Here is a 22,907-nt window from a genome sequence, read left to right as displayed (position 1 = left end):
ATTAAATTTTCTTCCTTGTTGAATTGTCATAAATCTAACCCCATTAAGAGAAAGAACAAACGCAAACGTGTTTATAATTTTACCTGACAAATTCAATAAATGATTAACACATCACAATTCAAACAATACTCATGTCTAATGACTTCTCCCAAAAGATTGATAGGAAGATTATCTTTTACAATATGAGATGACGAGCAAATAAAAATGTTCTCCGATTGAGCCTTTTCCATTTTAGTTGTGATTATAAAAAGAAAACGAGTAGAAAATCTGTACACTTTCAAAAAATAATATTTGTTTTTTAAATTCTGTTCCAAGATCAAAATATATCATATGAATTGAAACGGAAGAACTAATATGTATTGATTGGTAAATTAGCATGAATAGTACTTTAACTAACATGTTATAACACATTAAATTTTGATGACGGTGAAAAAAATTACAACTTAAATTCAAAAAGACAGAATTTTAGCTTACAAAAATTTCCAAGTCTAGAAGAGACGCTTTCTCGCAGGAAGGTCAAAGTCAAACACATCAACAGCCAAAATGGAAAAAATAAAGACCGTAGACTAAAATGATAAATTCCATTTGAAAATTCCACTTACTCTAAGATTTAATCCCTTCTAGCAGTAACTTTTTTCATAGATTAACGAGCTATATAGCCCACAGTTTATAACGAACCAAAATTCTAACATAGTCATCTCACATTAATTCGAAAATGAACACGAGTTTAGCAGCAGCAACCATACAAAGAATCAACTATTTGTTATCAGAACAACCATCAATTAGATCATTTCAATGGAGTCCAATAATGTGGGGTTCAACATGGTCATTTCTCATAATCTCTATCTCCACCTATATCATCACCTCCACCACCCTCCACCTCCTCCTCCTCCTCCTTATACGGCGGGGTCGCCCCGTTCCTCTGGGGCCCATCCCCGCCCTACATAGCCTCGCCATGTCATTAATCTCCGCCATCATTTTTCTCGGAATACTCTCCTCTGCTGTCGCGGAAATCCGCGACACGCGTTGGATATGGCGGCGTTCGAAAACGCCGCTTCAGTGGCTCTTATGTTTCCCCATAGGCACGCGCCCTACTGGGCGCGTGTTCTTTTGGTCTTATGTTTTTTACCTGTCACGTTTCCTTCACATTCTACGCACGTTTTTCACCATCTTGCGACGTCGTACGCTGTCGTTTTTTCAGTTATTTAACCACTCGATTTTAATTTGTATGTCGTTCTTATGGCTTGAATTTTCACAGTCATTTCAAGTTATAGCGATTTTGTTAATGACTTTGGTTTTTGCTTTGGTCTACGGGTACCGTTTTTGGACTGAGATTGGGCTTCGGAGGGCCCGTTTTCCGTTTGTGATGAATTGTCATTTGGTTTTTTTGGGCTGTAATTTGGCCTGTCACATTGGAGTGCTTTTGTTGCATTTTTTTAAAGGTGGATGCAATGGAATGGGAGCTTGGCTTTTTAATTCTGTGCTCAATGGGTTTGTGCTTTTGATATTTTTGAGATCATATGTAAAGACGTATTATTTGATTAGAGAAAATTATTTTAATGTTGCTGCTTCATCGATTTCTGAAGTTGGAGATTTTGTAACTTCACGAACAAGCAGTTATAAGTCTGAGTAAGAAGGAAATGTAAGGATCTTAATATTGGAGCTGATTAGTTCAATATGGTTCTTTTGTTTTGTTTTGTCCATTAATTTTTTTTGTACATTCTCTCCTCTTGTCTTCTTCTTTAATTCTTATTGAATCGGATACGAAATACATAGATGTATATGCATGGGAGAAGCTTGCGGCACAAGAGGTTAAGCTGTATATGCAAGGTCAGGTTTATTCTTTTATGTATATGTAATAGATGTTGAAGCATATTGGTTTATTTGTGTGTATACTTCTTTATATTTTAAATTTCATTAATGAATAATTATGACTTCGCTTTTATATGTATACACGTGAAAATCCACTAAAGTTTCAATAATTAGTAGATCTGAATCTATATTTTAAAAGTAAAATTAGTTCAACGCTAATAACTTAAAGATCAAATTCGTCAAATTTAAATCGTGAATCTTATGTTGTATGACAAAATAATTTCTTGGTGATTGATTTATAAAATACTTTTAAGAAAAATATTTTACTTAAATAGAGAAAAAATAACTTTATTCACTTTCAAAAAGAATTGAGTCATTTTCCTTATTATTATCTTAATCTTAACTTTTAATTTCGTATCACTTTCTCTTATGATATATTATTATTATTATTATTATTATTATTATGATTATTATTATTATTATTATTATTATTATTATTATTATTATTATTATTATTATTATTTTCTACTTCCACCATATGTTTTCCGATCGCCTAAGAGATTGATCTCGAGAATATTTTAACAGTCCGACCGCGTAACACGAACATCAATGAACTTAATGATCAAAAGTTGACGTATGTTTTCCAATGTGAACCCATTTTGGGGGGTTTAGTACATCGGCTAGTGCTACTTAGCTGAGTCTTCCAATTAATTGCCATAGCTAGGCGGCGTATGTATATTTGAAGAAGCTTCTACGGAAGAAAATTAAAAGCAATTTTGACTATACATTTCGAGTAGAAGCTTCCACCACAACTATATGCATGAGAATTTTTCTTAATAGCACTTGAATAACGCCATCCCTACACGTGTACTCGATTTCTAGAAACTCATGTCGAAGTTTTAGCTAGGTTTACACACTAGCAACATTGGAATCAATTAAAGGCATAAACGAATTAATGAATGACAGTGAATGCATGATTTTCACTAAAAGAGATTTTTTTAAAATAAAAAAATTAAAGCACATGAAAATCAAGAGAAGTCAATCACATTATACATAGAAAAAAATTAATCTTATATAAACGGTCTAATTTTCGAGCAAAAACTAACATCTTATAACTTGGAGTTCTTTTAGTCCGTTAAAATGGTACTTCCCCCGGTTCAAGATAAGTGTCTATTTAGCCTTTTTTATTTTGATTCAAAATAAGTGTCCACTTATATATTCAAAAGAAATTAATTTTATTTTTTCATATTTGCCCCTATTTACTCAAGGCAATAAATGGATAGAAATCTTATTAATTAAGGGCAGTTCAGTCAAAATACCGTTCTAGGGTCAATGTTTTCTTATAGAAATTAGTATTTTCTTAAAGGGTGTGAAAAAGGCTAAGTGTACACTTATTTTGAACAAGTGGAAGTAACATCTTTCATATTTGAAATAACTAAATTTTAATTTTCTTATTTCATTTTCAATAGCATGCTTTGATAATGACAAAAATCTCATGCCATAAAGTGTGTCAATTAGTCAAATTAGGTGGCATTTATTGAAGTGTGGAGTATGTTTTAGGTGGAGTATTCCCCGTTTGTTGGCTTTGTAATGAAGGGATAAACTTGAGAATAGTGCGGATCTTTGCCAAGCCCCATCTCCACTGTTTTGTCATCTTTTGATCCGAACCAAGTGGATTGCTCTCGTGGAGTACACGTCACCACTAGCCTAGGGGTCGTTTGATAGCAGACTAAATCCCGGTATTATAGTCTGATATTATAATCCTGAGACTAATTTATCCCACTGAAAGATGGGATAAAATAATATCAAAGTTGATGGGATAAAATGGAATATTCATGCCTAAGTTTGATATAAAAGTTATAACTTATTTTGGCCTAAGTTTGAGATAAAAGTTAGTATAACTCATTTGGCTAAACATTCGACCAAACAAAGTATAAATTTTATCCCAAACTTAATTCTGGATATCTCACTTATACAGCTTACCAAACACCCCTTACAGTTTCTTCTTCAAAATCGCAACTATATGCCTCTTCCCTCGTTGAACAAGTCTTGCTTACTGTTATATTGCCTTTGCAGAAGACTTATCCATTTCATTTCGCCGTCTCTCTTTAATTCGATGTTCTCGTAGGTATGCATTTAATTCTCTCTTTTACTTCACATATATACTTACACTCAGAAATCTTGAAACTTATATATATTACACGTTTATGTCATTGAATATACCTTTTTAATATGTAAAAATAAGTCGTTTTAATGTCACCTTAATAATTTGAAGAACCAATTAGTCATCTTTGAGCACAAAGTTCTGTTATTTTTCTCTTTAGAATGTGAATTTTGTGAGATAATGTTAAGCTAATAATAATCAAGTAAACAAAAGTGTGTAGTTTGGATCGATCATATGGTCACACGCTTCAACATGCTATTAGAGCAGGCAAAGGTCTTAGGTTTTGTCTCACCGTCAGTCATTATTAAAATGAGTTTTCGCGTGTTTGGCTGATGAAATCAGGCCCGCACGTGAGGGGCGTATTAAGATAATAATTAAGTAAACGAATGTTTCCTAACAGAAATTATACTATTGTTGTGCCCTTGAAAATTGATTTGCGTTGGAGTCATTGTTTGAGATTTTTCATTTTTGGATGTCAATGCAAGGAAACAAGCTAAATTGAGTTTATAAAGGGCAAATTACATTGATTTTGGATATGTCCTTTGTTTAAAAACATTAAACAGTATATCCTGCTAACCGCCATTTGGTTTGCCAACTAATTCCTCATGTATGTGTTGCTGTTCAAGATAGAAATGATTCCTTGGCATATCATTACATGTACTCCACAATTGCCTACAATCCTGCTATTAACCTTACTTTCTTTTATAAAATCAATAGAAAATGTATATTTACTTTTGGTCTAGTGTTTGCTATTTCAGATTTGTATGAAAGTAGAATATAGAGAACTTCTGGTGTTAAAGAATCTAAATTTCTTTACATATGCAGTAGAATATTGGACTCTCAATAAAGGGTCAATTTATATTTCCCTGAAAGTGGAGCGTTGCTTTGTTCATAGCAAGAAAAAATAATTAAAGCATAAATTAGGAGATATAAATTTAACTGTCCAGTGCGCCATTTTCTTGTTATTTCTAACTTAAAATGTGTCTCATTTAATTCCAAGGTGCCTAGATTTCTTTTACCAACTGTATGATACAAACACTTCTCCATTGTTCACCAGAAATATATATTTGTTCTTATTATGTTGGATGCGAGCATGTGACTATGCTCACTTATTACTTAAGAATCGTCTTAAGGACAAATTATACACACAGTTGTCATCACTGTAAGTTGTGATGATTTTTGGCTCAAGTGATTACTTCTTTTCCCTAGCAAATTGGACATCTTTCCTTCTTGTCACACCAGAGATATAATCAATGATCAAATGGATTTTCTACTTAGGAGTTTTTCACTATATATAGCATTTGTTTATTAGAATATTCTTTCTGAATTTGAATATTACCATTTCCTATGAACCAAATAATTAGCCAAAGACCATTCCATCAGATTTTGGTGTGCTAATCAGATTGTAACTTTGGCAATCACCTATTTCATCATAGTTTCATTGACTGAAAACATAATTCGTCTGTTCTTAATTGTAGGGTTTTTTTGGTGTCTATTGCAGATGTGAACTCCAAGAACTTTAGTCCTCCACTCCATTAATGTGGGGGCTCATTCAATTTAGCCCCTTTCTAGCTGGTGCAGATCTTCAGTTGTATGACATAATTGCCTAGAGTACCGAACCAAAGCAAGATGGAATTTCAACAGACCTCTGACTCTGCTAAGAAATCAAAACATTTTCCTCTGACCGCTTTTAGAATTATAAGGGGTGTGATATGTTTATCGGTTCTTCTTTCAACTGCACTCTTTTTCTTGATCTATTTCGTCCCCGTGGCAGCTGTACTCTTGCGCTTCTTCAGCACTCTTTATAGTAGGAAAGTTGTTGCGCTTCTGTTTGGTCTTTGGCTCGGATTGTGGCCATTCTTATTTGAAAAAGTAAATGAAACAAATGTGATTTTTTCTGGAGATCACGTTCCGCCAAGAGAACGTGTTCTGCTGATCGCCAACCACAGAACAGAGGTCGATTGGATGTACGTGTGGAATCTTGCATTGAGGAAAGGGTGCTTGGGCCACATCAAATATCTACTTAAGAAAAGTTTGATGAAATTGCCAGTCTTTGGCTGGGGATTCTATGTTTTAGAATTCATCCCACTGGAGAGAGACTGGGTAGTTGATGAACCGGTAATAAAACAGATGCTTTCGACTTTTACCAATCCTCAGGATCCGTTGTGGCTAACTGTTTTCCCTGAAGGAACAGATTACAGGTAGGTTTATCTTAGGGATAAGGCACCGTTACCCCCCTGAACTATACCCGAATTTGCTACGACACACCTTACCTTTCCCAGGGTCCTATTACCCCCCTAAACTTATTTAAAACGGAATAATTACCCCCCTAAACGCTGATGCCCACTCTCATATGGGAGAGTGACATACACTCTCCTTGCCACATGTGTATTTATTTGTTTTCTTTTTTTTTTTTAATTTTTCAGCTTACATGTCAATTTTTTTAAAAATAAAAATAAAAACTGAATTTTCATTAAAAAAAAATGAGTTTTAAAACCCGTCTTTTTTTTTAATTTGAAAATTTGATTTTTTTTAAACCCATTTAAAAAAAAAAAAAAAAACTAAAAACATGGATTAAAAAACTGAATTTTCTTTTAAAAAAAGGATTTTTAAAATCCTTTTTTAAAAAAAAAAATTGAAAATTTGTTTTTTTTTAAAACCCGTTTTTGAAAAAGAAAAAAAAAACTGAAAAATGATTTTTTTTTTTTAAATATGGAAAAATGGATTTGTTAAAAATATGGAAAACTTGATTATTTTTTTAAAATGTCTTAAAAAATCTTGATTTCATTTTCTTAGGACACTTTTATTTTTCAAATAAAATCCGGAAAAATGTTTTTCTTGCCAAAATGTGAAAAAAATTGAATTTTTATAAAATTTTGAAAAAATTAATTATTTTCTTAACATGTGGAAAACCCGTTTTTTAAAACTAAATGTGGAAGACTAGATTTATTTTTAAATTTTTAAGAAAATGCGATTTTTAAGGAAAAAAAATTAAGTTTTCCCTTTTTTATGTTTCTCACTCTCTCAAAGAGAGTGAAACACACTCTCTTTGCCACATCCGCGTTTAGGGGGGTAATTATTCCGTTTTAAATAAGTTTAGGGGGGTAATAGGGCCCAGGGAAAGGTAAGGTGTGTCGTAGCAAATTCGGGTATAGTTCAGGGGGTAATGGTGCCTTATCCCTTTATCTTATGTATTTTGTTTTCTTATTTTTGCCCGTTGGGCCTTGTATTCTTGTTTGTTTCTCCCTATGGAGCTCAACAACTGAAATTCTGAGTCTATAGTTATTTAAAGGGCTTATGGCATTGCACGTTCAACAAACTTATAGCATGTTTAGCTAAGCTTTCAGAATGCTTATTTTCAAAAGTTCTTTTTGTCAGAAGTACTTTTCCAAAAACTATTTTTGAGGAGCGATAGTTTATGTTTGACTATTCAATTTGAAAAACACTTTTGCCAATATTAGAGCAGAAATTTGTACTTGGCCAAGGTTTCAAAAGTGTTTCCGGGAAATGCTATTTTTTCCAGCTTTTACTACTACTCTCAAAGACTTAATTTTTCTAAAAACTTGCCAAACCCCTTTAACTCTCTGAAACAAGCATTTTAAAAAATAAGCACTTTTGACTTCCCAAAAGCTTGACTAAACAGGATATTAGACTTCCCGTGCTTGTGTTGTTTTTAACTTCTCTCTGAAATTGTTACTTGCTTTTACATTCAGTGAGGCAAAGTGCAAAAGAAGCCAAGAGTTTGCCAGCCAAAATGGATTACCTGTTCTAAAGAATTTGCTGCTACCTAAGACAAAAGGCTTTTATGCCTCCTTGGAAATATTAAGGAGCTCTTTGGATGCAGGTTATATCTTCTGACTATGTCTAATAGAAACTTGCTTTTGCTTTAATTTTGTTGGTTCTCTTTCATCTGAGGGAGGAAATCGTTACTTTAATGTGACTAAAACTAGTTCTTTACGCTACTGTTATAGCGGATAAAGTGCATTATCACTGTCTGAGAAGTGAGAATTTCACAGATAGTTCAATTATTTTAGAATAGCAAAAAGGTTTGTAACCCTATTGCGGGTCACTTAACTTTTGCACGCTATAATAGAAAAGTTACAACCTTTGAGAATGAACTAAATCAGATGATTCTATTTCTCAATATTCTTGACTTGCGCCTACGAAACCCAGGTCGAAAAGATTGAAAAATCAGTCATTTACAACCACTAATGAAGGATTCCTCGAAAAGTTGAGGATTAGTAATTTTTGTAGAAATTGAATGGATTCGGTCTTAGAAGCCGTGTGAGTCTCATGCACGGTTTTGAATGAGAGAAAGAAGTGAGGAATCCTCTCCAAAATAACTACGCCTCGGTCCTATAGGGCCGGCTATATGAATCCAGCTTAAATGAAACAGTAAGGATTCATATAGCCGACCCCAACTTGTTTAGGACCGAGGCTTTGGCAAAAGAGCTTTTATCGTTACTACTATAGCCGTAAAGTTCAGTTAATTTAATCTGACAAAAGATTCTATGACTTATTTATCTATTCTTGATTTTCGTAAGGACTGTCTTTTCTCCTTTTTATTCACACAATCACACTATCCAATTTGCTGAATTTGCAGTTTATGATGTAACCATTTCATATAAAAATCAATGCCCAACATTTTTGGACAATGCTTTTGGTGTTGATCCTTCTGAAGTACACATTCATGTTCGACGCATTCCTCTTGAGAAAATCCCAGCTTCCGAAAAAGAGGCTTCTAAATGGCTTATGGACACATTTCAGTTCAAAGATCAATTACTCTCTGATTTCATTGGTAATGGTCATTTCCCAAATGAAGGAACAGAACAAGAACTATCGACAGCAACATGCTTGGCCAATTTAGTAATAGTAATGGCTGTTACTGGTATTTTTATATTTTTTGCGTTTAATTCATCTAAATGGGGAAAAATTTATGTAGGTTTCTCTTGTATATACATTGCTTCTGCCGCTTACTTTAATTTTCGACCATATCCAATTTTTGGTTCTGTAAATGAAAAACTGAATAAAATTCTCAGAATGAAAAGTCAGTAGAAAGGTACCTCTGTATTTGGTAGTGATGTAAATAGTTAAAATAGTTTCATTTGTTGGATAATACAATTTTTTTCCTCTAATTTTTAAATGCAGAATAATTGTTTGTTAAAGTTTTCCTTTCCCTTTTGAGTTCGAGCGTTTTTCGGGATCCAACTAATTCAGATTAATGCCATCTAAGCCCATTAAAGGGGGATTTATGCCGTGAGAAATGTGCTTGTTGGAAACTATTTTTGACGGATTTTTGTCGGAAATCTCATATTACCGGCTACTTTATATATCTGGGGATACTTTATATATCTTGGGAATATGCGTGTTGCATCGAAAATTGTCTCTGACGGAAATATCATATTACCGGGATCTCCTTATATGAACTTGGGCAATTCTCTTCTCATGAGTTAGCTTTCGGGGTTGAGTTAGGCTCAAGATCTATTCTTTATTGGTTTTTTTATTTCATGTCTAATGTTCAAGAAGAAAAGAGGGAACAATTTCAGTAGAAAGATTAGTTGGTGTGTTTACAGCTCAAACCAACTTGACATAGCCAGACAAGAAAAACAAGAGGATAAGAAAAAGAAGCAGTTAGCTCTCTCATCAAATTTACCTGAAACACAATTAAAAAGTCTTTGTTCTTCGTCATTGGAGTTAGGTTAAATGAAACATCAAACATCCTTTGCGTGTATTAGGTTTCTTTGTCTTCCGTTAATCTCTTTCGTGTCTACACTCTCAATCTGTCACCCTAGCTAAGAAGATAAATTTAAAGATTAAGCCACCATGTATAATTTTCGTTTGAACTTTTGATAAACCTAACACCGAAAACAATGTAGGTACATAAGTGAAAGTCAATATGAAATTAACCAATGCACTAACAGGTTAAGTTTGTAGCATATAGCATGTGATAGAGCGATAACTCACTACAAGAAAGTATAAAAATGGCAACAAAAAACTTAATACTTGGCAACAACTTAGTTTTATTGTTGGCAAATGAACTTTTTTGTTGCCAAATAATTTAATTTTGTTGTCATAGTATTAATTATTGTTGCAAAAAGTGCTTTTAGCAACAATAAAAAAAAGTTTTTGCACGCCGTTGGGAAAAGTTTATGCAGTAAATTTTTTTTTGTTGCCAAAAGTATTTTTTGCAACAATGATCAATCTATGGCAACAAAACAATTTTTTTTGCCAAATATCTTTTTTCTTATAGTGACTGTTTATAGTAATCTTGATTTGGTAATATTAGAAAAATACAATTTCATTCTAGGAGGTGCAACGAAGCAAATGTTATCTTAGACTTTTTGAAAGAAAAAAATAGAAAAAAGATAGAAGAGAAATCCTTAGGAATAAGTTAGGTTCTCATAGGAATCACCGTATAGTAGTAATTACTCATTCATACTTAACTAAAGGACTTGGATATGAAATTGCCTTTGAATAGAGAACGTTTTATTCCCAAGGTGAGATTTTGTTCCAGTGCAAATTCAGATAATCGGACGCCAAAGGAATATCGAGCACTAGATCAGAAATTAAAGAAAAAAATCAAAAAAGAAAAAAAAAAGGAGGTACTTATAGTATCTAAAAACATGTATCATGGGCTCATGGCATGTTAAGTGAGACCAGTAGACGCAAGTGATTGGTAAAACGTTGCACTAAATGAGTAATACAACAACCAAGGGATTAAACCTCAATTCTTCATGTTTGCATTTTTGTGGTAATACAGAATCTATTACGTACCTAGCTAGATGGAAAAAGCTCAAATTTTTTTATGGTAATTAAATAATTTTCAAAATCTTATCAAAAGTATACCAGAAAATATCTACTATCACATTTTGGCCCGAGCAAAATTACTGGTAATTAGACACACTGACCCTAACTTCATAAATCATTTAGGTGAATATTCTCTTTTTCATTCCTCCCCCCTCCCCCCGCTCCCCCCACCCCCTTTCTTTTACTGTTTTTAATTGTTTCTGGTTGGGTGAACTAATATCAAAATGGATTAGAAATTTTGTCATTCTTTCTTAGAAAGCACCTAATTCAATAAGGATAGGTACTAGTTTGGCAACATTTAATATTTGTTAAAGCCCATGAGATTGGTTTCATTTATGTACATTTCAATGCAATAATTATACTTGCACCGTCATGAGAGAATTTATTTTTTATTCTTAAGATGATGCATCTCGAATTCTTAGATACCAATTAACGAAGAGGAGTTAAAGATTCAAAACTCGTGAAATTACAGTTTGAGTTACGGCCTCGATGGACATCAGCTAGGTAATTATTTGAATAGGTAACTAGATTTAATCATAAGTACTTAAGAATTATGCTTATAGCCTGTTTGGCCAAGCTTATTTTCTCTCCAAAAGTACTTATTTTTTCAATAAGTGCTTATTTTAAAAAAAGTGAGGTGTTTGGCCAAGCTTTTGAGAGAAAATAAGTGTTTTGGGGAGTATGACGAGCTTTTTCAGAAGCTAAAAAATAACTTTTGCCCAAAAGCACTTTTTTGAAAAACTTTTGAGAAAAATACACTTAAATACTTTTAAAAGCTTGGTCAAACACTAATTCTTTGCTTAAAAATCTTTTTTAAATTAATTAGTCAAACATGGCTTTTAAATAAAAGACATTTTTGAAAAGTACTTTTGAAAAAAAATATTTTTTAAAATAAGCTATTTTTAAAAATTTAGCCAAACAGTCTATTAGAATATTAACAATTTGAACATGAAAGCGTGTGCATGTTGTAGCTGCCAATGAGACGTGTGATACTGTAGCCGCGCTTATGTACGTCCATGTCTTTCTCTGCTTGATTTACGCAAATATTTTTTTTATGTTGCTATTTAGATTTTGTTTAGTTTTATAACTATAGCCCCTATAAATATTATTTTGGGAAAAGAACATCAATGTCCACTATACACAAAATAATTATCTTTTCATGCTCTTTTTATTTTCATACCCCAAAACTATTTACTTTTTTTACTCATCGTAGCATTTGTAGGTAATTGTCTCTTTTTTCTTTTTTTTATTTCTCTACTTATTTTCTTTTTTTCTTATTTTCTTTCTTTTCTCCTTTTATTTTTTCTTGTCTTTTTCTTTTTTCTCGGTTTTTGTTCACTAATTTTTTTCAGATTATATTATTCTTTATTTTTTTCACAATAATCTAATTCCATAGTTAATTTTAGCTCCTTTCTTTTCTTTTCTTTTTCTATTTTCTTTTTTTATTCTTTATTTCTTGTTCCTCTTTTTATTTCATTTAATTTTTATTTTTATTTTTTCTCCATAATCTAATTTCATTCACTTTTTTGTTCATTTTTCTTTTATTTCTTTTCTTTTCTCCGTAATCTAATTTCATTCACTTTTTTGTTGATTTTTTTTTAATTTCTGGTAATTTTCATTCACTTTTTCTCCTTTGTTAATTTTTTTTCTTTATTTTTATTCTTTTCATAATCTAATTCTATACACCTCTTGGCTCCTTTATTTTGTTCTTTTTTCGTTTTCCTTATATTAATAAAAAAAAGGAACCGATATTGATATGAACCCAACAAGCACAAGGTCATTCACTAGGAGTCAAGCAATCAAACTTTAAGAGTTGCAAGCCTTGTTCATGAAGAAGGTAGCCTTGGAGGAGATTGGAGAGAAGACCTCCCGGATTTACAACATTTGGGAGTTGGCATTGGAAGAGTTGCAAAGTGGCTAGATGCGCAAAATGGCTAAAAGTGCAACTATGGGGCTAAGATTGCATTTGGAGTTCATACTTGCAAGTTATGAGGTTAGAATGGCAATTGGAGGTCATAATTGCAAGTTATTAGACTTTGGATGCAATTGAAGACCCATGTCGATATTTTTGCAAAAGAGTCACTTTAGGGCCTTTTGGTGTAATAGGCATTAGTATAAATAGTTGTTTTCATCCATTTGGAAGATTTAGCTTGCATATTGTGAAAACTCAAAATTGAGAGAATTTTAATATAGTTTGTTTGGTTATTGTTCAAGTGTGATTTCCAAGTTGTGAAATGAATTGCTTCTCCATTGAATCCATCTAGATTGCTCATTTGTGGATTCAAATTGAGTCTTCTTCTTTGAATTCAAATTACTTAGGTTCTTTGGTTGAAATCCAATTAGGAGGGTTTAGGTTTCATATATCTAAGTTTGCCTATAGATTTCATTACCAATTGGGTCTAGTATCTATCATTCTATCTTCTTATCCCCAATTTCCCATATCCTTTTTATTTCCTTTTGTTTTTGTTTAATTCTTAGAGTTTCTCTAGGTTTATTGTTATCATTCGATATAGTACATTTATTTATTATATTTATTTTTTTCTATATCCCAAAAACGACTTATTCTAGCATATAGTATACCAAATCAGTGCCAGTTGAAGTATATTGTTGTAGTATATTATAATACTCACATGGTACATATTTATACTGACAGAGCATCTAGATTGCAAATTTATTTCTTCACGAATACCCCATAGTCCTCTATGATACCCACATGGTATGTGTCACATATTGACAGGATATCATAAAGGATTGGGGAGTATTATTGAAGGAATAAGTTCGCTATCTAGATACTATGTCAGTATAGATATGTACCATGTGAGTATTATAATGTGAGTATAGATGGCAGATTTATCCCTTACTCAGTCTCTATGATGCCCACATGGTATCATATACTGACAGTGTATCATAGACGATAGATTTATTCCAACATTACTGAGTCCTTTATGATGCTCACATGGTATATATGATATACTCATAGAGTATCATAGAGATATGGTTCATTCTTCTAGAAAATCACTCCTCAATCCTTTATGATACTCATATGGTATATATATCATATACTGACAAGGTTCATAGAGAATTGGTCCACTCTTTGAAGAAAACACAACTCAATCATTTATGATACCCGTATGGTATATAAGATATACTGACAAAGTATCATAGAGGGATGATTCATTCCTTCAAGAAAAACACAACTCTATCCTTTATGATATCCATATGGTATATATCGCATACTAACAGGATATCATGAATGACTGACCCCACATGATATATCATATACCGATAAGATATCATACAGGTTTATTCATTCCTTCAAAAAAGACCTCAGTCATCAATGATAACCACTTGGTATAGATCATATCTTTGACAGGTATCGCAGACGACAGATTTATTCCAGAATTACTCAGTCCTTTATGATGTCAATGTGGTATATATCATATAATGACAGAGTGTCATAGAGATCTGGTTCATTCTTCAAGAAAAACAATCTTCAATCATCTATGATACTCGTATGGTATATTCATATAATGACAGGGTACCATAGAGAATTGGTTCATTCCTTGAAGAAAACACAACTAAATCCTCTATGATACCCACGTGGTATACAGACAAGGTATCATAGAGGGATGATTCATTAATCCTTCAAGAAAAACACAACTTAATCTCTATGATCTGCACAAGGTATATATTGTATACTAGCAGGATATCATGAATGGCTGACCCCACATGATATATCATATGCTTATTGGATATCATAGAGAACCGATTCATTTCTTTAGAAAAGAGCTCAGCCATCATTGATACCTACTTGTATATATCATATACTTATAAGGTATCATAGAGACTGGTTCATTTCTTAAACAGTCTTTTATGGTACCCACATGATATATACACATATTGACAAGGTATCATAAAGGACTGATTCATTTCTTCAAAAAAAGTCTATCAGTCCTTTATGATACCCACATGGTATATATCATATACTGAAAGGGGATCATATAGAATAGTTCATTCCTTAAAAAAAAAAAAGTTTTCTATGATACTCACATGGTATATACATCATAAACTGATAGAGCATCATAAAAGAGTGATTCATTCCTTCAAAATATATCCTCAGTCCTTTCTGATACCCACATGGTATGTATCATATACTGACAAGGTATCATAGAAAGTTGGTTGATTTGATCAAAAGAAGAAGAAAAAAATTAAAAAATTTTAAAAAAAAAATATATATATATATATATATATATATATATATATATATATATATATATAAAACAAATAGAGTTTAAGCTTACTTTTAAAATTTTAATTTTTATATTATTTTTAGCAATTTTTTATGTATAAAAAAAGGTCATATTTTAGATATATATTTTTTTTAAAAAGCTAGTAACAATATTTTTTTTATACTTCTTGTTGTAGCCTAATTATTTAATTTTTCTATATTTTTATCCTTCTAAAAATAGTTAGTTACTATTTTAATTTTTATATTTAAAAAAAAAAAAAAAAAAAAAGGACAAAAAGTACAACAAGACAAAAAAAAAAAAAAAAAAAAAAAAAAGGAAAGAAATACTAAATGGGTAACAAAAGAATGGAAACGAGCAGTCTGTTACGTGCCCACGTCAGTAGCTTCAAGGCAACAAAATAGGGGGTAAGTTCGGGTAATATATTTCACAGGTAATGGATAGTTTAGAAATTAGTTATGAAAGGGTTAACTTGGGGTAAATAATTTGCTTTATATGGGTAGTTTGTGTTGTTTATTTTTCGAATAACATTAGACTCGGGTCTATGTTTGCTTATATATTCCTCATTCTTACAAATGAAACATTAAATTATTGTTAACATTTATAATAACTTACAAACTATTAGAGTGCGATTTAACATTTTCTCATAAAAAAAATAGTTTGCTTTATCTTAGACCGTTTCTTAAAGGTCCGTAAGTTACATAAAAAAAAGTCATTTATTACGTAACTATCCCAAAAAGGGACAATCGGCGAAAATACTTTGTTTGTATGATGACTGAATCATAGGTTTAAATTTAAAATTATGTCGTTATCACGTGCTTCGGAAGCTCTGCACGTGACCTGTTTAGCAGTCTTCCTATTTTTTCCTATTATTATAGTTAAGATTTTTTTTAAACATGAAATTACTCGATGGAAATTAGCGATCCATGTTTTTTTTTTTTTCTTCCTTTCTTAACGTTTACGAATAAATATAGTAGTTTTCTCAATATGCACTATTTATTTCAAGTTCTTTAACCTACCTAAACTGAAAAAAGGACCAAAGGGAGTGTCATATATTTCTGGAAAGAAATCTAAGCAAAAATTAATTTATATTCTGCGAGATCTTTGCGTGTGCAGTTAATGCGACTTGGCCACAAAGATACCTTTGTATGGCAATATAATTTATGGGATTCCACATAGCACGCCAAGAAGTTTCATATAGTTATAAAAAATGGAGAAACTAAAGGAAATTTTATAAACTTTTTAGTTTGATCACTCTTTAGACCGTAAAGAGAATGGCAGCTTTCAAGTTAATTTCCATATAAATTTTTTTATATAAAAAAAATATTTTATTTATGGTATATATGTTACATAACTAATATATTCTCTGTATAACTTATGTAGTTTTTGGTTTACGTATTAATAACGAAAATCAAACAGCATATTACTACTAACTTCAGTATAATTTGTAGGGAAATCTATGATTTTTGTACGGATGGAATGTGAAAAAATATACTATGTATTATCAGCACATTTATAATTATTCACCACATAATAATTCATGTATTACTACTCGCATCATAGAAAATCATGTATTAATTTTTACATAACTAAATTTTAGCGTTCAGCTCTTCAATTCCTGTTACTAACATTTATACATTCGTATAATACATTAAAATTACTCTAGTAGGAGTCTAACTTATACTTGGTAATCTTTATGATTTATATAAATGATAATTATAGGAAGAAAATAATTCAATTCATCAAGCATAGGCCTTTTTTTTAGGCACTAAATTATTCATGCAAAATAATTTTCCTACGTGATTGCGTGGGGGTGGTAGGTTGTGGGGGTAATGGGCTATAAATAGACATTGAGTCCAATGCTTAATGCTCCAAATTTAACTTACACGAATCCAATTACTGAATTCCACTTCCCTTATTTTCTCACCATTAACTAAATTCTCTGTTTCTTCCAATGGCCGCCATGCATAAGTACCCTTATTTTCTCCTTGCCCTTTTCATGTTCCGTAAGTTTTCATCTCTTTATTTGTGCAATTATATTCTTAAAGTGATTCATATATAGTAGTGTATTTAACTAATTTGAAATTGAGATATAGTTATATCTTTTGTGTGATTCAATTAAATGTATCTTCAGAGGCGAATATGATATTGCGGCATTGGGTTCATTTGAACTTTCAATGAGAAATATAAATTTATGTGTAAATATTCATCAAAATTTTAACAAATCAGTAAAGTGTTGCAGCATTCTTTGTTCATCGAATCAGTACTTTCTAAATTTATGTATACAAATTCATTACAATTTTAACAAATTAATAGATTTGAACACGTAATTTAATAAAATCGGTTCAATGCTAAAAATCTTAAAAATTTAATGAATAGAGCTTAAATCATGAATTCTGGCTTCCGTGTATCTTTTGTGTTAATTCGAGTGAATGTTTGAAAAAAACCAGAGCCATGTAACAGTTTTCTTTTTTAACCATTTTGCAGAAGCAATTGCAGTTTCAGCCACACAATTTACACTCCATAACAATTGCGGTTACACAGTTTGGCCCGGTACACTTTCCGGCAACGGAGTTTCCATCTCCGGCGACGCCGGTTTCGCATTAACCCCAACCGCCACCATACAACTCACAGCCCCTAACGGCTGGTCCGGCCGGTTCTGGGCCCGAACCGGTTGCAACTTCACCGATTCCGGCACCGGTTCATGCAAAACCGGCGATTGCGGCGGCGCGTTAAAATGCCCCGCCGGTGCCGGCGGTGTACCGCCAGTAAGCCTAGTTGAATTCACCATCGCTAAAACAAAAAACGAAAAGGATTTTTACGATGTTAGCCTTGTTGATGGTTACAATGTTGGTATTGGTGTACGGGCTACCGGTGGGACCGGTGATTGTCAGTACGCTGGTTGTGTTGCGGATTTGAATGTTAATTGTCCGAAAGAGCTACAAGTCAAGGAAAGTGGAGACGTGGTTGTTGCGTGTAAGAGCGCGTGTGCGCAGTTTAATACGCCCGAGTATTGTTGCACTGGGGAACATGCTACGCCAGCGACATGTTCGCCGACGAATTATTCGAAGATGTTTAAGGATGCTTGTCCTACTGCTTATAGTTACGCTTATGATGATGCTTCCAGTACTTGCACTTGTTCCGGTGCTGATTATATTATTACATTTTGTCCAACTAGTTCGTAATTTTTTTAATTTTTTTTTTTTATGATTATTGTTGCTATAGAGTGGAGGGCTATTTTTTTTTTTGGTTATCTGCATTGATTTATAAGCATTTTTATAGGAAAATATTGTTATTGTGATACTTGTCTATGGTTCAGTAATGGGTTGGTCTTAGTTATTACAAGAATCAGAAATCATTATTTACTTAATACTGCTACAATTTGTCAAAGCAGTTGATGAATTTTTATGGCTATGGTTGTTGTTACTGGTACTATTTTTTTTGTGATCTCCACTTTGTTATATGCGCTATTGGTACTTCTTATCACTACTAGGTGGTGTTCATGCTATGGTAGTTTTGATTTTCGATCTTGAAAATACTACTCCTATTATTACGATACTGAATTAATTTTGTTATAGTTTGGTATTTTTAATTTCGATTTGTGCCATATGGTAAGTCAATAATTATGGTTTGTTTGACTATTACTTACGTTTATCGAGATTATGGTAAGTTGATAATTACAATAATTCTTTACTTGCCAAACTGCCAAAGTATGCATGATCCGGCTTATAACTATTACAATATTTTATTGCATCAAACAAGGCAATTCTACGGTAAAAATTTAACTTGTCGCGTGATTACACCAAATTAATAAATGCATGACATGTGTTTGAATATACATAACTATCATTTAACAATTACAGCATTAACTAATGTTGATATTCACTCCATTAAATACTGAACTACATTTAGTTCTATCGGTTTGGTGTAAATAAACTTGATGCGAGTAAGTATTAACCTCTACTTAATAACAAAACAAATGAAAGGAAATCACTTCCGGTTCTGTTATCTATGTTGGAATTTAAACTCACATGGTTTTAACCCATTTCATTGACATATCCCTAGATGAAGTTGGTGTTAGAAGCACAATTTTGTTGTTCCTAATGGTATCTTTCTTACTCCCTAATTTAACTATGTATAAAATACATTGTACATTTTATTTCTTAGTCCATCATTTTGAGGTCAAAAGATTCTTTCTTGGGTCGGTGTGAATCTTGTGAAAATTAGGTGTATTTATCGATTGGAGTTCAAAATTGTCTATTTGGGGACAGGGAAGAGTCAAATCATCGTTTGATTAAAAGACAGATTAGTTGAACAAATACGAAATAAAGAGAGTCAGTGGGATTCGTCCATTTTAAATGGATTGCAACTGAAGTTAAAATTACAAATAGTAATAGTTTAATCACAGATTAATCAAGGACACTGACATGTTCTAATGATTTAATATTCACCCCTCGACCGTTAAAATGTTCCCTTTCTCATAACAGTATGTGGATTAATAAATAATTGTTTAAATGTTTAATTCATTGAAGATCTTCGCCATGGGTGACCTGCAATCTCCGGGGAATATAAAAACCAAGCATATTTGCTTAGTTGCTGGGAATTTCTAATTTCAAGATTAATTTGAAATGAAGCTTATGAGAGAGCAAGCTATAGGAGTTAGCACTTTATTAGCAATACTCAGCTTCTAGAATAAACAAGCTATCACACGTTCATGCAGGGTCCGGAAATGAAGCCACACCCTAAAAGGGTGTAATGTAATCAGCCTATCCAGACGCATATGTCAATAGCTATTTTCAAGGCTCTAACCCGAATTGTGACTTGTAATCACACAAAGACAACTTAAATCGAAGAATAAAACCTCAAAAAATTACGATGCAATCTAAAACCTATAATTGAGCAATTACGAGGAGAAAGGGAGACAAGTGAGAATTGAACACACACTTATCATGTCAAAAACTGTGGAAAAAAATCCCACCAACACCACTATAATAAGCCTTGTTATAACGAAACTTCAAATCCTAACTCATGGTAAGTTAATTAACAAAGATAACTATGAGAAGCTGTCAAATCTAAAAGAATGTAAAATGATCCACAGTTGGAAAAGCAAAAAATAAAATCCACAGTTGCATACTAATCATAACATAAAGAGCGATCTAAACCCTGAAGGAGATGGGGCTCACCAAAAAGCTGATACGTGGATGATCCTATAGAGTAGATCCGTCGTCCTGTAAGTCCGTACCTGCATCATGAAATGTAGGCCCCCAGGCAATAGAAAGGGGACGTTAACACATTGAATGTACTGGTTTATAAAGCAACTGAATGAAATAACAAGGGACATGAAATAACATGATAAAAAGTGAAACTGAAACCTGAACATGAGTATGAACATGAATACATACATATATATATATATATATATATATATATAACATGGGTAAAAAGTATAAAGTGGGGAGAGCATTTCATAAACCGACAACATGACATGTAATCACCACGTAGAATGCGGAGTCTGGTACCTCGCCGAACCAGCAGAGCCCCCATACCTTGCCAGGGTATAAGGTGTAACGTACCTGATGGATCCATTCAGTGAAATATTAAGGAATCGTTCTAACTGGGCGGAGCGATCCTTATCCTATGGTGGCTACGTAGTTTCAGGCTATTTGATCCCTGTCGGTAATTAGTGCAACTCCCAAAAAACATGAATATAGTTGGCTTAGAAGCCCATGAATTTCATAACGTGACTTGTAAAGATGACTTGTATTTCATGATTCGTAAACATGGCTTGTAAACATGATTCGTGAGTGTAGTATAGTATGAATATAAACATATAGTATAACTTGTATGAAAACATGGAAAAGCATGTAGATTTTCATTAAAATAATCATAATAGTTTATATCTTGAATGTAAGAACCAATGGAATGCAAAACATCGGTTTTTCATAGATTAAGGAGAGATTCTCAATAACCAAAATGGCATATCAAGAACACAATGACGAATTATAAACAGAAACATGGTATATCATGGTTTATAGACTTAAGGTTTTCATGAACATAACTAGAACTCTAGTTTTGGCATAATCTCATACTTTCATGGAAGAACGTGGTGTGGGGAAGAATGAAGACATTCCCACATGTGGATAGAAGCCCTACATACCTTAATCGCTCCAAAACTTGAATGAAAGACTTGAACTTGAAGAACAAATTCCAAAAGCTAGAATATTGAACTTGGGATGGGTTTTCTTGAAAACCCTGGGTTAAGAACATGGGATCCTATTTAGAATTCATAATGATAAGATGGAATTCACTTGCAATGGGTAGGAGAGACTTACCTTAATGTTTGGGGAAACCCTAGGGGTGTATTCTCTCAAAAAGTCGTCCAAAACGAAGTGGGGAAAAGTTATGATGAAGTTAGGCTTTTAAAGTTCGGAAAAAAGTCGTTTCAGGCATAAAATGGCCTGGCGCGTCACACACGCTATTTCTTCAACGCTGTAAAAATTTTGAGTTTCCTGAAATTTTGACATGGCGCGACGCCCCGGGCATCGCACCCACCTAATTTTTCACTGCTCTGACGACGTTCAGTAAAATGAGCATAACTCATAGCACAGAGCTTCGTTCAGGTTTCATAAGATACCTTTGGAAAGATATTGTGAAGGGGTATAACTTTCATGTGTCATGTTTTCTCAAATTCCTAACGTATTTTTTGTGAAATTGGGCTGGAAGGAATATGTATCGAAAACTTAGCCGATTCTACCGAATCTTGAGCACCTCTCTACTAGCCATATTGCGAAGACCATATCTCCTTGATCTGACCTCTGATTGGCCTTATCCTTATATGCCTGGAAAGGTATTTCTACGTGCTACAACATCTATTAAGGAACCTTTTCCAAATTATAAACGACTCAAGGGCTTATGGGTGCCCGAAGTAGGCTTGTCGATCACTTTCGTAATACATACAAACTTTTAAATTTTTCGCTAAAACTCTAAAGATACGAGTCTAACCTTAGTTCTAAGATACGGGGTGTTACAATATAGATGAAAAACTATTAAGTATCATTCACTTATTAAAGAATTATGAGTGTCAACGATTTTATTTAAGAAATTTAACATATAATTTGTGTAAGAACTATTAGGCGAGCCCTGAGCGTTAGGTTTTAGGCATGTTTAGGGCGAACAGACGGGCACTTAGGGCGTAAGTCTCACGGGAACTAGGCCCCGCATGTGAGTCACAGGGCGTTTTGCCAGTGCCTCACCCCCGGGACGAGCCCAAAGGCGAATCCTGAAACTGCCTTTTAAAACACTGGATATCACTTATTTGTGTTATTGTGGTTAGTCCTATGCATTATATATCAGCGTAAAGTTTTCTTTATCTTTCAAATGTTTCTTAAGTTATTGTATTTACTTTCTGACTTGATGGATCTAGAGGGTCATTTATCTGGTTTTACTTCCTGAACTTTGGGTGCTTTGGCTGCATTGAGTAACTTTTAGGTAACTATATTAAAATTAGGTAAAAGTAAGTAGGACTTTTGAACTTTCAGCTGAGATTTTAGGAAAAATTTGCGTTCATCGTCTTAAAATCCGTATAGCCCTATCAATAGGTGACTGGTTTCATCAACTCCCTATTAACTTTGTCATTAATACTTTAATCTGTCTCTAAGTTCCTTATAGTTAAATTTGCACTGGTACTGTCGATTGTTAATCAATTGCAAGTACGAGGATACAAGTAGTTGTAGATACTCATATTTGCATCTGAAGAAGGAAGAATATAACAATACAGCAGCATCATATTGTCCTCTTAATTGTCTCTGTTGTTTCTCCTCTTCTCCTTTCACGTGTCTGGTCGAGCACTGTCATTTATTTTTATATTGAGTATAAAT

General features: G+C 32.9%; 3 protein-coding genes across 3 annotated transcripts; all 3 read left to right on the top strand.

The window, feature by feature from the left end:
* Nucleotides 1-641: 641 nt before the first annotated feature.
* Nucleotides 642-1,639, top strand: LOC132033284 (elongation of fatty acids protein 3-like). The gene has a single exon (XM_059423215.1). The coding sequence runs from the start codon at nucleotides 716-718 to the stop codon at nucleotides 1,631-1,633; it is 918 nt and encodes a 305-aa protein (XP_059279198.1). The 5' UTR covers nucleotides 642-715; the 3' UTR covers nucleotides 1,634-1,639.
* Nucleotides 1,640-5,596: 3,957 nt separating this feature from the next.
* Nucleotides 5,597-9,046, top strand: LOC132033283 (probable 1-acyl-sn-glycerol-3-phosphate acyltransferase 4). Its single transcript, XM_059423213.1, has 3 exons — nucleotides 5,597-6,177; nucleotides 7,690-7,820; nucleotides 8,580-9,046. Exons 1-3 carry the CDS (start codon nucleotides 5,606-5,608, stop codon nucleotides 9,029-9,031), a joined length of 1,155 nt encoding a protein of 384 aa, XP_059279196.1. The 5' UTR covers nucleotides 5,597-5,605; the 3' UTR covers nucleotides 9,032-9,046.
* A 7,865-nt stretch (nucleotides 9,047-16,911) lies between these two features.
* Nucleotides 16,912-18,367, top strand: LOC132035300 (pathogenesis-related thaumatin-like protein 3.5). Its single transcript, XM_059425573.1, has 2 exons — nucleotides 16,912-17,036; nucleotides 17,518-18,367. The coding sequence occupies exons 1-2, from the start codon at nucleotides 16,985-16,987 to the stop codon at nucleotides 18,213-18,215; spliced, it is 750 nt and encodes a 249-aa protein (XP_059281556.1). The 5' UTR covers nucleotides 16,912-16,984; the 3' UTR covers nucleotides 18,216-18,367.
* Nucleotides 18,368-22,907: the final 4,540 nt, after the last annotated feature.

This window comes from Lycium ferocissimum, chromosome 10 (assembly GCF_029784015.1).
Source record: "Lycium ferocissimum isolate CSIRO_LF1 chromosome 10, AGI_CSIRO_Lferr_CH_V1, whole genome shotgun sequence".
In the NCBI taxonomy this organism is placed as follows: domain Eukaryota; kingdom Viridiplantae; phylum Streptophyta; class Magnoliopsida; order Solanales; family Solanaceae; genus Lycium; species Lycium ferocissimum.
Note: the sequence above shows the minus strand (reverse complement) of the source record. Positions and strands in the feature narration are given on the sequence as shown.

Bases quoted from the DNA above. Each gene is read 5' to 3' on its own strand.
- LOC132033283 (XM_059423213.1), top strand. From the start codon at position 5,606: ATGGAATTTCAACAGACCTCTGACTCTGCTAAGAAATCAAAACATTTT. The intron at 6,178-7,689 runs GTAGGTTTATCT...TTTTACATTCAG, and splicing joins CCTGAAGGAACAGATTACAG to TGAGGCAAAGTGCAAAAGAA. The intron at 7,821-8,579 runs GTTATATCTTCT...CTGAATTTGCAG, and splicing joins AAGGAGCTCTTTGGATGCAG to TTTATGATGTAACCATTTCA.
- LOC132033284 (XM_059423215.1), top strand. From the start codon at position 716: ATGAACACGAGTTTAGCAGCAGCAACCATACAAAGAATCAACTATTTG.
- LOC132035300 (XM_059425573.1), top strand. From the start codon at position 16,985: ATGGCCGCCATGCATAAGTACCCTTATTTTCTCCTTGCCCTTTTCATG. The intron at 17,037-17,517 runs GTAAGTTTTCAT...ACCATTTTGCAG, and splicing joins CCTTGCCCTTTTCATGTTCC to AAGCAATTGCAGTTTCAGCC.